Source organism: Centrocercus urophasianus, unplaced genomic scaffold (assembly GCF_019232065.1).
Source record: "Centrocercus urophasianus isolate 14NV4802_14NV808 unplaced genomic scaffold, USGS_Curo_1.0 seq_12, whole genome shotgun sequence".
NCBI lineage: Eukaryota > Metazoa > Chordata > Aves > Galliformes > Phasianidae > Centrocercus > Centrocercus urophasianus.
The window spans coordinates 60,089,363-60,101,891 of NW_024884364.1; the positions used below are offsets into that span (position 1 = coordinate 60,089,363).

General features: G+C 42.5%; 2 protein-coding genes across 5 annotated transcripts in view; one reads left to right on the forward strand and one right to left on the reverse strand.

Moving 5' to 3' along the window:
• EDAR (ectodysplasin A receptor) overlaps positions 1-1,216 on the reverse strand; it is a 71,765-nt gene extending 70,549 nt beyond the window's left edge. For 2 of the 4 annotated variants that reach the window (XM_042810275.1, XM_042810274.1), the window contains exon 1: positions 784-855. The gene's annotated coding sequence lies outside the window, so the exon portion shown is untranslated. Of the gene's footprint in view, positions 1-783; positions 856-912 lie in introns of those variants that run through there. The other 2 variants (XM_042810276.1, XM_042810277.1) reach the window with 2 other exon arrangements.
• The window catches only part of SH3RF3 (SH3 domain containing ring finger 3), a 270,256-nt gene continuing 258,785 nt past the window's right edge, over positions 1,059-12,529 (forward strand). The window contains exon 1 of the mRNA XM_042810327.1: positions 1,059-1,460. Within this exon, the coding sequence (XP_042666261.1) occupies positions 1,059-1,460 (402 nt within the window). The remainder of the gene's footprint in view (positions 1,461-12,529) is intronic.

Below are 12,529 nucleotides of genomic sequence, written 5' to 3' on the forward strand. Positions count from 1 at the left end.
AATAGATCTGAAGCGCTACCCAGTGCCCCACAGTTCAACATCTAAAATGTCACAGGATGCAATAATGACAACACACTTTCCCTCAGGCATACAAGCACCCTTTCTGCTAATCCACAGCACCAGTGCTATAACTGTGGCAGAAGACAACCAGCTCAGTACCAGCAGCAGCCACAACCACACAAGGCTCGCACAGGCCACTTGGCTCTGCTGCTGAGATGGGTGTTAGCCCAGGCTGAGCAATCTGCTCCCACAGAGGCGGCTGAGGTGGGCATGTAAAGCTGCTCAGGTAGTACAGGTACAGGGCACAAAGCGGGTAAGCTTTCCTCTCCAGACCTCAGTCCCTCAGCACTCACATAGCAAGGCTGAGAAAGCAGAGGAAATAAAAATCGGCATGCTACAAACATGTATTCACATGCACATGCAGCCAGCCTCTATGCTGCCGCTGCTGTGCTAATTTCCACTGTGGTCGTAATTTCCAATATGTAACAACAGTGTAAAATGCACAGGCAAAGCAGTTTGCAACATTAACGTGAAACCCAAACCAGCAGTCCCCCCATCCTCTAGAGAAATGCGTACTTCCACTCGAGGTTCACCGGACTCACTCAGATCTGTGAGCAGGTCAGAGCATTGAGATTCCCTGTAATAAATACACCTAAAGCATTCTGAATCTAAGATGCTACCAAGATCTCCAACTATCTTCTGGCATCCACAGAAAATAAATAAATAAACAAACAAATAATCAAATAAAAGCAGTTCTTTACTGCTGGGAGCAGAGAAACTCACAGAACGGTCACTCCTAAACCCACAGAGTTTCCAGCCGGAGTCCCAGCGACAATCCTGCGGCACAGCAGGTCCCCAGGCAGCCGCACCAGCTCTGGGGACAGCTGGGCACATCGCCCGACGCCGGCATACCTCACAGACGGGGTCACCACCACCGCAGCCCGGAGGTGAGGTCCTCCCGCAGGCACAGGGCTCGGGGCGAGCGCTCGGACGGACTCTCACAGATGCCGAGGCTCGGGCACAACCAGCACGCGTGTTCCGTCCTCACGGAGCTCGGCATGAATGTCCTCAACAGGATCCCAGGGGTCCCTGGCCCCCAGAAGCCCTCAGCTGTCACCGGGCGCTGCCTTCAGGCTCGCAGGGCTTCCCAAGAACTTCTCCTTGGCTCCTTGCTCTCTGCCGGAGAAGTTTTGCGAACTGCAGGCAACGGGACAGGGCTTCGGTCTGAAAAAACTCGCCTACCCCACCTAGAGGTGCGGGGAGACCAGGCGCCCAGCATCCCCTCCCGTCCGCCTGCTCCTCTCCGGCTGGATTGGGGTTTTACTCGGGAGCAGGAAAAGAAGCGGCTTCTGCCAGCTCTGCCTCGTAAAGGGGAGGCAGGGAACATTTCTGGGAAGGTGCCTGGGATAGAAGGAACGAGGGGAAAGTTTGCTGATCGAACTTCTCATCTGCAAATGCCGGTATGTCAAACGTTTACACACAAACGGATTAGACGGCAAGAGGGACGTTTATCACTGAGAGGGCAGAGAGGCATTGGCACGGGCTGCCCAGAAATGGCCCATCCCTGGGGGCATTCAAGGCCAGGCTGGATGGGGCCCTGGGCAGCCTGAGCTGGTGGATGGTCTAGAGGCTGGCAACCCTGTGCATGGTAGGGGGATTGGAAATGGATGATCTTTGAGGTCTTTTCTAACCCAAGCCATTCTATGACTCTATGAACATCTTGATTTTGAGGGAATTTCCCTCCCTCACTTTTCTGTTCTTCAGCAAAACGTTTGGGAGCCCCAGACTTCCTGCAGGACTGCACCATGGGGCAGCTTGGGAGACCTCAAAAATCAATGGGTCCCCTGGAGCTACGGGCAGCTCAAGGCATGCACAGCTCCCTCTTGCTTGTAAAAAACTCTAAAATAATCATCTCAATGTTTCTCAGATTGAAAATGTCACAGCTACCTTTCTAAATCACTGATTCCTTTCTTCTAATGCAAAAAAAAAAAATTCTTACAATGTTGAAATTTTTGACAGGTTGCAAATTCTAGCTGTCAGCTAGCTGTGCTTCAGGGAATGACAGTTATTTCTGCAGAGCCGGTGCTCCCTAAAATCAGGAAATGTGAAATAACTTATTCAGATAATATTATTTAACACTGAGTTGAAAATAAGATTAAAAAAGGAACAGCCAACCAAACAAAAAACCACACCTGCAAATGGCTTGAGTGCAACTGATACAGTTAACCCAGAGGTTGACATGTCAACATTGCAGCCAGATTTGTGAGCACTCAACATCTGGTGTGGAAAGCTGACAGTGGTAGGTAGATCAGTGAAAAATATTTGTTAAGGGAAATCTTTCAGCGATGTAAGGATAGAAGATTCATAAAAACTGCATATTATAGGTATATATAGAAGATAGGTAATGTATATAATTTTATTATTAAGAGATATAATCGATATTAGTATGTATTGATAGATATTATCTATTATGTATAATCTATATATGTAGTATAATAGATATAGATATAGATTATATATTGTGACTTTGGTCACAACACCCCCAGGCAACACTACAGGCTTGGGGAGGAATGGCTGGAAGGCTGCCTGACAGAAAGGGACCTTGGTGTACTGATGGACAGTGTGCTGTCAGCAGTAATATGTCATATTTGGCTGAATATGAGCCAGCAGTGTGCCCAGGTGGCTAAGAGGGCCAATGGCATCCTGGCTTGTATCAGGAATGAAGTGATGAGCAGGACCAGGGAAGTCATCCTGCCCCTGGACTTGGTGCTGGTGAGGCCCCACCTCAAGTACTGTGTTCAGTTTGGGGCACCTCAGTACAGAAAGGACATTGAGGTGCTGGAGCAGGTCCAAAGAAGGGCAACAAGGCTGGTGAGGGGCTTGGAGAATATGGCCTATGAGGAGAGACTGAAGGAACTGGGGCTGTTCAGTCTGGGGAAAAGGAGGCTGAGGGGAGACCTTACTGCTCTCTTCCAGTATCTGAAAGGCGCTTACAGCGAGAGCGGGGCTGGTCTCTTCCCACTGGTGACAGGACAAGGGGAAATGGCCTCAAGTTGCACCAGGAGTAAGTTTAGGTTGGATATCAGGAAAAACTTTACAGAAAAGGTTGTTAAGCACTGGAATTGGCTCCCCAGGGAGGTGATTGAGTCACCATCCCTGGATGTGTTTAAAAACCGTTTGGATGTGGTGCTCAGGGACATGATTTAGGAGAGTTAGGGTAGGATGGTTAGCTTGTGGTTGGACTCCATGATCTTTAAGGTCTCTTCCTACCTAAGCAATTCTATGATTCTATGATTCTTTATATCTTACATATTATATATTAGATAATATTGTCTATTATCTCTCTTTATATACTATATTATCTGTTATCTATTATCTAATACTACACAGCTGACATGAGTGTCACTATTCTGTTGGGCATTTAAAACAAGTGTACTTGTTTTGATGTAGCATATACCAAACTTTATGTTACGAATCAGAATTAAGTTATGATTGGGCACTTTTTCATTGTATTAAGAAGGCCATCCAATTTAATGGCCCCAGTTGTTGAAGATTGACCCCAGAGCTGCATTGCATATGGTTTCCTTCTTGCCTGCAGAGAAGAAAAGCTTACAGTTGACACTGTGACAGTGCAGAGCCTGCTGACCTTCCAAAGGGGCAGCTGCTCATAGCAGCACGTGAATACTGCCTGAATTTAGTTCCTTGCTATAATGAGCTTAAATGACAGACAAGGATGATGGTAGGATCCTGTGAGCAGGGCTGCTTAACTAGAAGTGATGCAGTAAGCAAGGAACGAGGTTGCTTCCCTACAGCCCACAGGATACAACTGTTCCAAAGAAGAAACAAAGATGGCAAGACAACAAAAGGCAAAAGATTTGGAGCAGAAGACAGATGGAGAACGGTAGGATTTTAGCCCTTTTTCCTGTGGAAATAAGGTTCACATGTTCAGTGTTTGTGTTTCCTCCTAAAATCTTTTGAATCTACTTTCCAACAAAGATATGCTTGAAGAAGTCTGTAGCAATGCACAGCTAGTTAAAGATGGCTGTCCCCAGTTTGTTGCCCAAATCCAAGAAAAGCACCACATGAATGCACCTTATGAGAAAGCAACAATTACATGTGGAGCAAGACCTCACACATATTCCAGCCACCCAAAAAGCATACATCTTCTCAGACCACACAAGTCAGTCAACCCACAAGACACAAATCAGGATTCATTAGTTAAGTTACAGTTCTTCTGGAGCAAGATGTTTGTCTGAGGATGGTTTATCACATCATGGATCTGAGGGGTGCCAAAGGATTTTATGTTTTACATATTTAGCCTAAATTATGCTATTTTTCATTCTGATTCTCCCTGTCCCAGTTTCTAGGCAGAAAAAAAATCAAAACCCACAGCCAGAATGTGCTCTCAGCGACTTGACAGCCCTCACATCAGAATGAATGCATGGAAGGGGAACACCATAGAATCATAGAATCACAGAATCATAGAATCACAAGGTTGGAAAGGACCTGCAAGATCATCTAGTCCAACCTGCCTCCTATTACCACTGCTACCACAAGCACTAAACCATATCTCGCAGCTCCTCATCCAGATGCCTCTTGAACACTGCCAGGGACGGCGACTCCAACACCTCCCTGGGCAGCCATTCCAGTGCCTGACCACTCTGAGAGAAAAAGTTCTTCCTTATGTCCAACCTAAACCTCTTCTGGTACAACTTGTAGCCATTTCCCCGTGTCCTGCTCATTGCCTGGGAGAAGAGGCCAAATCCCTCTTCGCCACAGCCTCCCTGCAGGAAGTTGTAGCGTGCAGTGAGGTCTCCCCTGAGCCTTCTCTTATCCAGACTGAACAAGCCCAGCTCCCTCAGCCGCTCCTCATAAGACTTGTGCTTGTTCTCCAGGTCCCTCACGAGTTTCGTTGCCCTTCTCTGGAAATGTCACTATAATATTCCTTAAGTTCATTCTAATGGTCTGTGTCTTTCCTGAAGTCAGGCAAGTTCAACCCACAGCCCACAGGCTACATACACCCAGCCCAGCCCCTCCTGTGGCCACCCACTGCTACACACCATCATGGTGGTGGCTCTTCTCAGCCGAGCAGCCCATCCCAGCCCCAGGAGAGCACTTATTGCTCAGCAGCAACCAAACATCGGAGTGCTATTAGCATTGTCTCAACTGAAACCAGGACAGGGGAAGGCTCACTGCAGTGCTGACTCAAGTTACGGCAAATAATTGTATGCATTTTGATACGCTGGCTAAACACAGAACTGTGAACAGAGAAAAATGCACTGCCATGCTTTCAGCTGTGAGAAATGAATTTGAGAATAGGTTTTAAGACCTAAAAAAATAAAAAAAATCACAAAAAATCATCAATTTACGTTTACAACTCAATTTTCAATTTATATAAATATGTTACTTTTAAATTTTCAAATGAAATGTATAGAGTTGCAGTCAGATATTCAACTAAAAAATGTTATCATGTCTCTTTACCAGACTTCTGTAAGTCCTCTGTTAGCAGACAGAAATATCCCTCACTTCACAGTCACACCTTATTCATGCCATCGCTTTTGGCAGTGCAGACATTTGTGAAATAACTGTTTGCAAGGATGAAGCACAGGAAGAGTAAGATTTCATCAACAATCTCTGAGGAGCACCTGGAGAGCTCACTGAGCACTGCAGCCACTGCCATCGAAGCTGCCTGATGCATCAGTGTCACAAAAACAGATCACATATCCCACCAGAGTTATGCTTTTGTTGCTTTCATTCTTTTGATGTTTTATTTTAAAAATTAAACTGTTTTGTTATTTATCTATTAACAATATTGTTTATTTTACAAGGGCTGCTCTGAAAGTAATGCCTCCTATGTTATGATGTTGGCCCACAATGACAGAGGTGGATGATGGTGGTTTGAAGCTGAACCTTCCCATCAGTATTCCATCACATATTGTTGCCACACATTACATGTGTGACAGATGGCAGCAGAAGGGCACTCTGACACAAATGCCTGAGATGTTGTGTATGGAGTGTGTATGGAGCAAGGCTGTCATTTAATTCCTCTATGTGGAAAAAAGGGCACCTGTTGACATTTACTGATGCTTGCTGAACATTTATGGAGACCAAACAGTGGATGTGAGCACAGTGAGGTGGTGGGTGGTGCGTTACAGCGATAGTAATAGTGACAGTGGGTCACCTCCATTGGTGCAGGTTTTGACCAGCACGCAGGCTTTTTTCATTACTGGCAAAAATGCATGGATAATGGTGGTGACAATTGAAAAATAACATTTTGTAGCAGAGAATTTTCTATATCAAATAGTGTTATTGTGCTCTTTGTAGCAGATGTAGTTTCCATGGAAATAAATAGGAGGCATTAGTTTTGGAGCAACCAATATATATGCAGCCCTAGATAATTCCTCTTCACTCAGTGAGGCCATCTTTGTTCACATGTATTGTTTTGTATTGCAGCTTTTTCCCTCTGCATTTATGTTCTCCCTTTCTAGGCACTGACATTTCTGTACTTATTGTTCGAAAATTATTTGCTTTGCCAGAATCTTTCCATGTTGTATTATTTAGTTTTGCTACTTGATGCATGTTATTTAGACGTTTGCCAAACCATTGGTTTCTTTTACTTATCATATTCATGTTTCTAAATCTTTGTCACGTTCTGAGAGAGTATTTCAGAAGAAGAGAGGACTATGGATATTTAAGAATGCAAATTTCTGATTCTTTCAAATTTATTATTTACTGTTCCAAACTTTAGGAGTATTATGATAAATTTCTTCCATCTTCATCTTTGACATTCCTGCCAACCTTATTAAATTTCAGATTCTCTTTGCTGAAATTGTCCAACATAGAAAATGCCAATGTCAATTTCTTTATCATTCTATCCTTTAGGAGAATCATTATGATGTGTATATATTGAATTGAAGTAGTTACACACATGCTGACATTCTGTCCAAATTCAACAAGAAAATGTGAGCTGATCTTGCACTTTGTCTTTTCAGAACAGTCCTATTTTTTAATGAATTTGATATAAAAATGTCAGAGACAATAGCAATTCTTCAGCTGCACTACAAGAAAGGGAGGTACTTTGCCTTTGCAAGTATTCAGCAAATGCTTTCATTAGTTTTGACTTACATTTTGGAGAAAGGAAAATTTGTAGTTTGCTTTTTGCTGTAGTCCACACCAATTTTAGAGAATTGAGTCTGAAAATTGCTGTTTACTTTTACACAATGGAAAGTGAGTTTTTCAGTACTCCAAACATTCTTCCTGCTCCAACACTGTGAAAACTGGATAAACATTTTCTCTATAATTATTTATTCTTAGGCTCATGGCACTGCAGTGCCAAGGAAAGGAAAAGAAATCTTCCTATTATGCTTTTAACGGCCTATCTCTTGTGCATAGGAAGGATACAAGAGTTAGAAAGAAAGTTGAATGAGATTGAAGGGAAGAAAGAAGAGATGGAAAGGAAAAGAGAAATAATTATATTGCAGGGAACAAAAAACAGAAGGGGACAATAGCAGGCTAAAAGGATGGAACCATTAAGATAAAAAGGTGGAAGGTGATGAGAATTAAGAAGATGAAGAAAATTTTGCAGAGGGATGGGCAGAGAGAAAACTGGATATGACCGAAGGTCAATATAATTTCAGAGAGTGGGTGTTCATTTCTTTAGTTTTCTCTTTTGATATCTGAAATTTAAACCTGAAAGGTTCTTATGTCAATACACATATCCATAGATGGACACATAGGTAGGTACCCACACTCTTCTGAAGGGAAGAGGGGGCTCACTAACAGATCAGAATTAATGCTGCAAAGCCAGAGTTTTAGGAGTGTCTACAGTGCAAGTTGCCTGTGCACTCTTAATCCCTGGACACTGGCTGTGTACCTGCCTCAGTCAGTGCACACTGAACAGGTAGCTCTTTTAGCAGTTCTTTTTTTCTTCCATGTGCCATGTGTAAGCACGAACATTATTAATGAGAAAACAGCAAGCCCTGCTACACACGTATTAACTTTCTTATGAATGCTGCCAAGATATTATGGATGTCTCTTGTAAAAAACTCAGTATTCTAGAGCTTTGCAAGGAATATTGATTTTATTTTCATCTGCTGTCTGAAATGGTTGGTGTTAGCCTGATTCTATAGAAAAGGGAAGGAGACAGGAGAAATGATGATCAGAAACTCCCAGTAATTTCGGATGTTTGATTTAAAATGTCTGAAGACTGATTTTTCAGGCCACATCACAGAACACAGCACTTGATATATTCCAGGAGAGCTTGCAGTGACTTCAGTGGCAACCAGTGTAAGAGCTTAGTGCTCTGTCAGGCCTGCACTACACATCTCATGGGACACAGGATAATAAGGCACTGAGGTCCCAGGGCAATGTCCCATTGGAGGCAGTGTGTCCAAGACAGAGTCAAGCTGCATGAAGGATGAAAATGTGCCTTCTCCCCACACAGCCCCTTGCTTCTGCCATTGACAGCTCTGGTGATTAGGAGATTCATGCCTTTGTATGTTATGGCAGATGAGACAAAGTCTACTAAAAAGCAGGGTACATTGATGTTCAATTAAACAGAACACTGTAGTTGGTTCTTGCAAAATAAGTGATTCTACTTCATCCTGTGTAACTCCTGCCAGGCAGGAAGAGTTAGTTTCCAGCACTGACATACTTCTCTATTCTATACTCATCTTGTACATACAAATAATCCATTAACAGTATAAGAACCAATTTATTCAACAGAATGCTTTACTTCTTCTGATTACCTCAGCAAAACCCACAAGTTTTCCTGTCCAAATAGGAAATCAAAACACTGAGGGACAACTGTGAATCCAGAAGCTCCTCTCAGCCTAAGCCTAAGCCAGCAGTGTGCTCTTGCAGCCCAGAAAACCAACCGTGTCCTGGGCTGCATCAAAAGAGAGGTGGGAGAGGGACGTGATTATCCCCCTCTGCCCTGCTCTCACGAGGCCCCATCTGGAGTACTGTTTCCAGGCTTGCCCCAACACGAGAAGGATGTGGAACTTTTGGAGCCGGTCCTGAGGAGGGCCACAAAGATGAGCAGAAGGCTGGAGCACCACTTGTATGAAGATAGATAGAGAGCCTTGTTCAGTCTGGAGAAGAGAAGGCTCCAAGGAGACCTCACTGTGGACTTCTACTACTTACAGTGGCCTACAGAAAAGCTGGAGAGAGACTTTATCAGAAAGCATGGCGTTAGGACAAGACTTATTAGTTTTAAACTAAAAGAAGTTGGTTTAGATTAGACATTCGGAATAATTCTTTACTGTGAGAGTGGTGAAGCACTGGCACAGGCTTACCAGAGAAACTGCAGATGTCCCATCCCTGGAAATGATCAAGGACAGGCTGGATGGGACTTGGAGGCAGCCTGATCTAGTGGAAATTGTCCTTGCCCTCAGCAGGGGGCTTGGAACTACGTGGTCTTTAAGGTCCCCTCGAATCCAACCCATTCTGTGATTCTAAAATGATTTAGCCAATTAAAAAGTGAATTATCATGTAGATGTTTGAAGCATGTCTTGAGCCTGTAAACACTTTGTTTTTGGGATAAAACTGGAGTAAGCTTTGAATGAAATGTTGGAGTAACCTGCCCTCAAGGAATTGATTACAGGGTATTGCTGGAGCAATATTTACGCATTTGATATTATTTGGATGGTCAGTGTTTTTTATATATAATAAATGATTATCACTTTAATTTAATAAAGTAGTACAAACAAGGCAGTAATAGCTTTGATGTAGTATGTCTTTTAAACTGAGGTTTCTAAATCAGCAGTGATTTGAGCCACTGATTCAAACCCAAAGTCTAATTGAAGTTTGCATCATGAAATTACGGGTGAAACTGACCACAATGATGTGGCAATTTGTCACTTCAACAGCAGAAAAAAAGTAATAAAGAGCCTTAAGTCACAAGTCTGGACAAAAGTCTGGTAGAATATCACACTGATTCACTACCTGGCTGGTGCCAGTGCCATTTCTTCCAAATGACAGAGTTAAAATTCTCATCCCTGAAAATCAATTACACCTTCCTTAGTCTTAATACGTGTAATACATCTTTAATCTAGGAAGGTTGTATTAAGAGGAAGTATTCACAGTGCTCTTCCAAATATCAGTATATTTTAGCTTGTAGCACATCTTTCAAAGATATTGCAATGAATTTCCATTTTGTTTATAACTTCTTCCTTGGCAGATTATTTGCCTTCATGAATGTAAATGGATTGCAGATTTGATTAATATTTTAATATGATGTCGTATCACCTGCAATGTATGACTGTGGTATATTACTAACTTGTGAAACACATCATAAATTCAAACTGTCAGCTGGTTAAAAAGAACAATCCCAACCTTGTAATAATACTTCTATATGAATGCTGATGATTTAAGGCTAACAGGCAATCTGAAAGCCCAGGTGACTCCATCATCTACACGTGAGCAATGTCACTTTCTATCAGGCCCTTCTCCCAGTACCCTTCTTGTTTCCATTTTAAAGTTGAATTATAAAGGCCGCATACTTACTCATAGTTCTTACAGTGTCTCACCCAAACTGCTCAAGATGCTCTGGCAAAAGGAATTCAAAGCTTTTTCCAAGATTTTTTCAAATGCTAATTCCTGAGAAAATATCCTCAGGATAGAAGGTATATGGAGGTGTGTGAGAGTAATGTTTGTTTGTTTCCCTTTCCAGCACAGCCAACAGAAGCATTCAAAAAATTGTATGTAATAAACTGGTGGCTTACAACAAGAGCTCTTCCAAGTATTTTCCCTGCATGCTGGTTAAAGGCTTTTATCTTCGTTTCTTTTAGTTTTAAACAAAAATGTGGAGAAAGAGAAAACTGGAATGAGGTGTTGGCAGAAGCAAAAGATTTTGTTTTGAACTGCTGTGTTTTTCTATCCTATCTCTGGCTTGGGTCTTGATCACTCTGGGCAACACTACTCATTAACACTAGTGAGCATGTAAACCATATCCACAGACTCAACAAACAAGGACAGCGGAAAACATCTCTGGGCTGACAGAACTGCACTGATGTCTTAATACATTCTATCTAAAGAGAGATATGTGAGTCAGTTTGGCACTTTTCCTTCTATCTTAAATTGACTTGGTAAACACATTCACAAACTTGTCAAATGTGGGAAAAGAGAATGAGGGTCATGAAGCCATATCTGGTGCTGGACCCATAGATCTTACTTGTGCCAGTCACGGTAGCATCCATTCTATCTGATTTATTTTCACAGAACCACACGGTTGGAAGGGACTTTAAGACAATCTAATTCCAATCTGCCTGCCGTGGACAGGGACGATTTCCACCAGATCAGGCTGCCCAAAGTCCCATCCAACCTGATCCTGAACACTCCCAGGGATAGAACACCTACAGCTTCTCCGGGCAACCTATTCCTGTGCTTTACCACACTCCTCATAAAGAATTTCTTCCTAATATCTAATATAAACATGTCTCTTTTAGTTTAAAGCCATTACCCTGTGTCCTATCACTATATTCTCTGGTAAAGAACCCTCTCTTTTTCTTCCAGGCACCCTTTAAGTACTAGAAGGTTGCTATGAGGTCTTCCTGGAGCCTTCTCATCTCCAGGCTGAACAATCTCAGACCATGAGAAAGTAAATCAGTCATACTGACTTCTCATTATGCAAATATAATATTGGCTAAACTCCTTCATGGGTCTCCTTTGTATATTTTCTTCCTACAGCTTATTTAGGGTCTGAAATTCTACTTTTGTTTTCACATTCTTAAAAGACAGATAGCTGTTCCCACCTGTAAATCTTGATCAGAAATTAAATCCTCTGGCTGCAGTACACCACTTTCTTTCTTTCTGCAACTCCCTTTGCAATGTTTTGTGTCCTTCACCTTCTTATTTCAATACTGTTTTATTCTGTTAACCAAAAAGTATAACAAGCCTGACAATCTGTTTGCTGGCCAAGTATGACGCAGGTCTATCTGGAAGTTCATGAAATACCTGTAAACTCTCTATTGTGGTGGATACTGGGCAAACAAATATTAAGTTGCTTTCCCAATGGCTGTACCTCTACTGCCATGCTGATTTGGGGCTCAAGTTTGTATTTAAGCCCAAATTCCCTTTATCATAATGCTTTATATACTGGTTTGTACCTGGCTTACATCTGAAAACAAGCCAGGCTGATCTATCCTTGGAAAGATGGGGTGTTTGAGGGTTATCTCAATCATCAGTGAATAATGTGAATGCAAGAGGCCTAAGCCTCAGCAAACTCACCCCAACATTTCGGTGCACCTAATTGAGACCTTACAGACACTGAAGAAGCAAGAGGCACAGAACATGGAGAGCAGCAGAAAAGGAAACAGTGGCCAGGACGTACTGCAGAGATGCCTCTCACCACACACTCATGGTAACAGTACAGTTTGGTCTGTGAAAACATCATCTCATCTGCAAAACTATGAGTAATTGAAGACTTGGTGACCTTTTTGTTCCCTTCTCCATGCTAATACCACCTTTGCTTCAACAATACATACAGTTGATCTTAGCTTGTAATTTAGCAAAGACTTAATTACTGTAA